The sequence below is a fragment of the Pituophis catenifer genome, unplaced genomic scaffold (assembly GCF_029215685.1).
Source record: "Pituophis catenifer annectens isolate HBS135680 unplaced genomic scaffold, rPitCat1.0.hap2 SCAF_8, whole genome shotgun sequence".
Classification (NCBI taxonomy): domain Eukaryota; kingdom Metazoa; phylum Chordata; class Lepidosauria; order Squamata; family Colubridae; genus Pituophis; species Pituophis catenifer.
In genome coordinates, this window is record NW_027256888.1 from 31,343,732 (window position 1) to 31,345,717 (window position 1,986).

Below are 1,986 nucleotides of genomic sequence, written 5' to 3' on the forward strand. Positions count from 1 at the left end.
TTCTCCCGCGTAAAATTGGAGGTTTCTTGGCAAAGTTTCGACGAAGTCTCATTCGTCATCTATAATAGAGTGTATTTGATATATAGATTTGGATTAATTAACTATACTTAATTTTATATATAGATATAACCTTGATCATAATTGGAATGAGCACTTAGTAATCATATTTAGCTTATTTATATATAATTTCGTATAATAATATTTGTATGAACTGTTGTGTGTGGACAGGAAAATTGGGTAAATTTAGGATTAGATGAATTAAGTGAATTATTAAGTGAATCTTGCTATTAGAAGAGAGGATAGTGGATGATAATTTGGAAGAACATCGAGGTAATTTTGACAAACCAGAAGAGAATCTTAAAGGAGATGACAAGCATTTCATCGGCAGTATTTAAGACTGGGAAGAAAACATCATCCAACCCTGTATTAACAATGTCCTCTCCAGCTCAGCAAAAATCCACTGAGGTGCTAACAAAAGCGGATAAGTCAGCAATGTTACCAACCATTCAAGCGATACAAGTGACCTTGTCAACTATTCAAGAAACGATGCTCCTGTTACAAGAAAAAATGACTAACAATCATGTTGAACTTAAATCTGATATTCACTCTATCGATCAGAAAATGAGTGAGATCCAGGAGTCCATCCATAACAATGAGAAAAAGATAAAGAAGGTCGAGACGAGAGTGGAGCAAAATGAGAGAAACCTTGACTCGATCAACCAGAAATTGATGGCACAGAATAGGGAGTTGGAAGACTCTATTATCCAACTCGAGATGGATCGGGCAGCTTTTTACCTTCGTTTCCAGAATGTGGTTGAGGAAAAAGATGAAGATCTGGGCGCTGTTATGGTGGACTTAATAGCTGGAATCCTACAACAAGATAAAGACGATATTATAAAGAAGCTGGATGAAATTTACAGGGTGAAAACCAACTATGCCAGGAGGAATAAACTCCCTCGAGAAGTTCATGTCAGATTTGCCCTAAGGAAAGTGAAAGATGTGGTATACAATATAGTAAGAGATGAACCTGTAAATTTTAAAGGCAAAGAAGTAATAGTACTGAAACAAGTTCCTAAGAGGGTTCGAGATCTGAGAAGGGACTACAGGTTCCTGGAGATACAATTAAACAAGAGAAGCATTCCCTTTAGATGGCTTATACCAGAGGGAATGCTCATCACCTGGCAAGGGAAACGGATTAAGATCGACAGTCTAGTCTCCGCACAAGAACTTTTGGACCAACTGAGAGGTGAGGGGGAAGGTCAAAGTAGCAAGGAGGAACTGGATATAGCTTCCCAGGAAGAGATCAATGTACAGTTAAAAAAGTCCAAGGAAGGAATACTAGAGGATAAGGAGTTAGAAGAGAAGGAAGCCAAAGAAACTACAGGAAAGAAGCAAAGACCACAAAGAGCTGTAAATATAAACAAAAACTACGTAGTTAGCTAGACAATGGAGGGCTGGAAATTGTTGTCTGTTAATGTAAATGGTTTAAACAACAGAGGGAAGAGAAAACATATTTTTTCAAAATTGATCAAACTTAATCCGGAAATAATTTGCCTTCAAGAAGTCCACATAAAGAAAGAGGAGAGGAAATATTTGGAATTTGAGAAATTTGGCAAATGCTTTACCTCTCTAGCAGAGAGAAAAAAAAAGGGGGGGTAGCGTTATATGTAAAAAAAAGGAATTGCTGCTGAATTTAAATATTCAGATGATAAAGGGAGATTTCTTGCAATTGAAATTAAGAGGGGTAGTATCCCAATTTTAGTAGTAGCCATTTATGCTCCAAACAGAAACCTAGGAGAATTCTAGAGGAAATTAAGCAACAAAATAGATGAATTGGAACATACAAATATTTGTATTATCGGGGACTTCAATGGGGTAGTAAACCCAGAGGTTGACCACAAGAGTGGAATAAAGAAAAAGACCACAAGGGAAAAACTCCCCAAAACCTTTTTTGATTTGGTTGATGAGCACAATCTAGAAGATCTC

General features: G+C 36.8%; 1 protein-coding gene across 1 annotated transcript; it reads left to right on the top strand.

Annotated features, from left to right (window-relative positions):
* Window positions 1–432: 432 nt before the first annotated feature.
* On the top strand, window positions 433–1,443 carry LOC139320705 (myosin-6-like). The gene has a single exon (XM_070949140.1). The coding sequence runs from the start codon at window positions 433–435 to the stop codon at window positions 1,441–1,443; it is 1,011 nt and encodes a 336-aa protein (XP_070805241.1).
* Window positions 1,444–1,986: the final 543 nt, after the last annotated feature.

Bases quoted from the DNA above. Each gene is read 5' to 3' on its own strand.
- LOC139320705 (XM_070949140.1), top strand. From the start codon at position 433: ATGTCCTCTCCAGCTCAGCAAAAATCCACTGAGGTGCTAACAAAAGCG.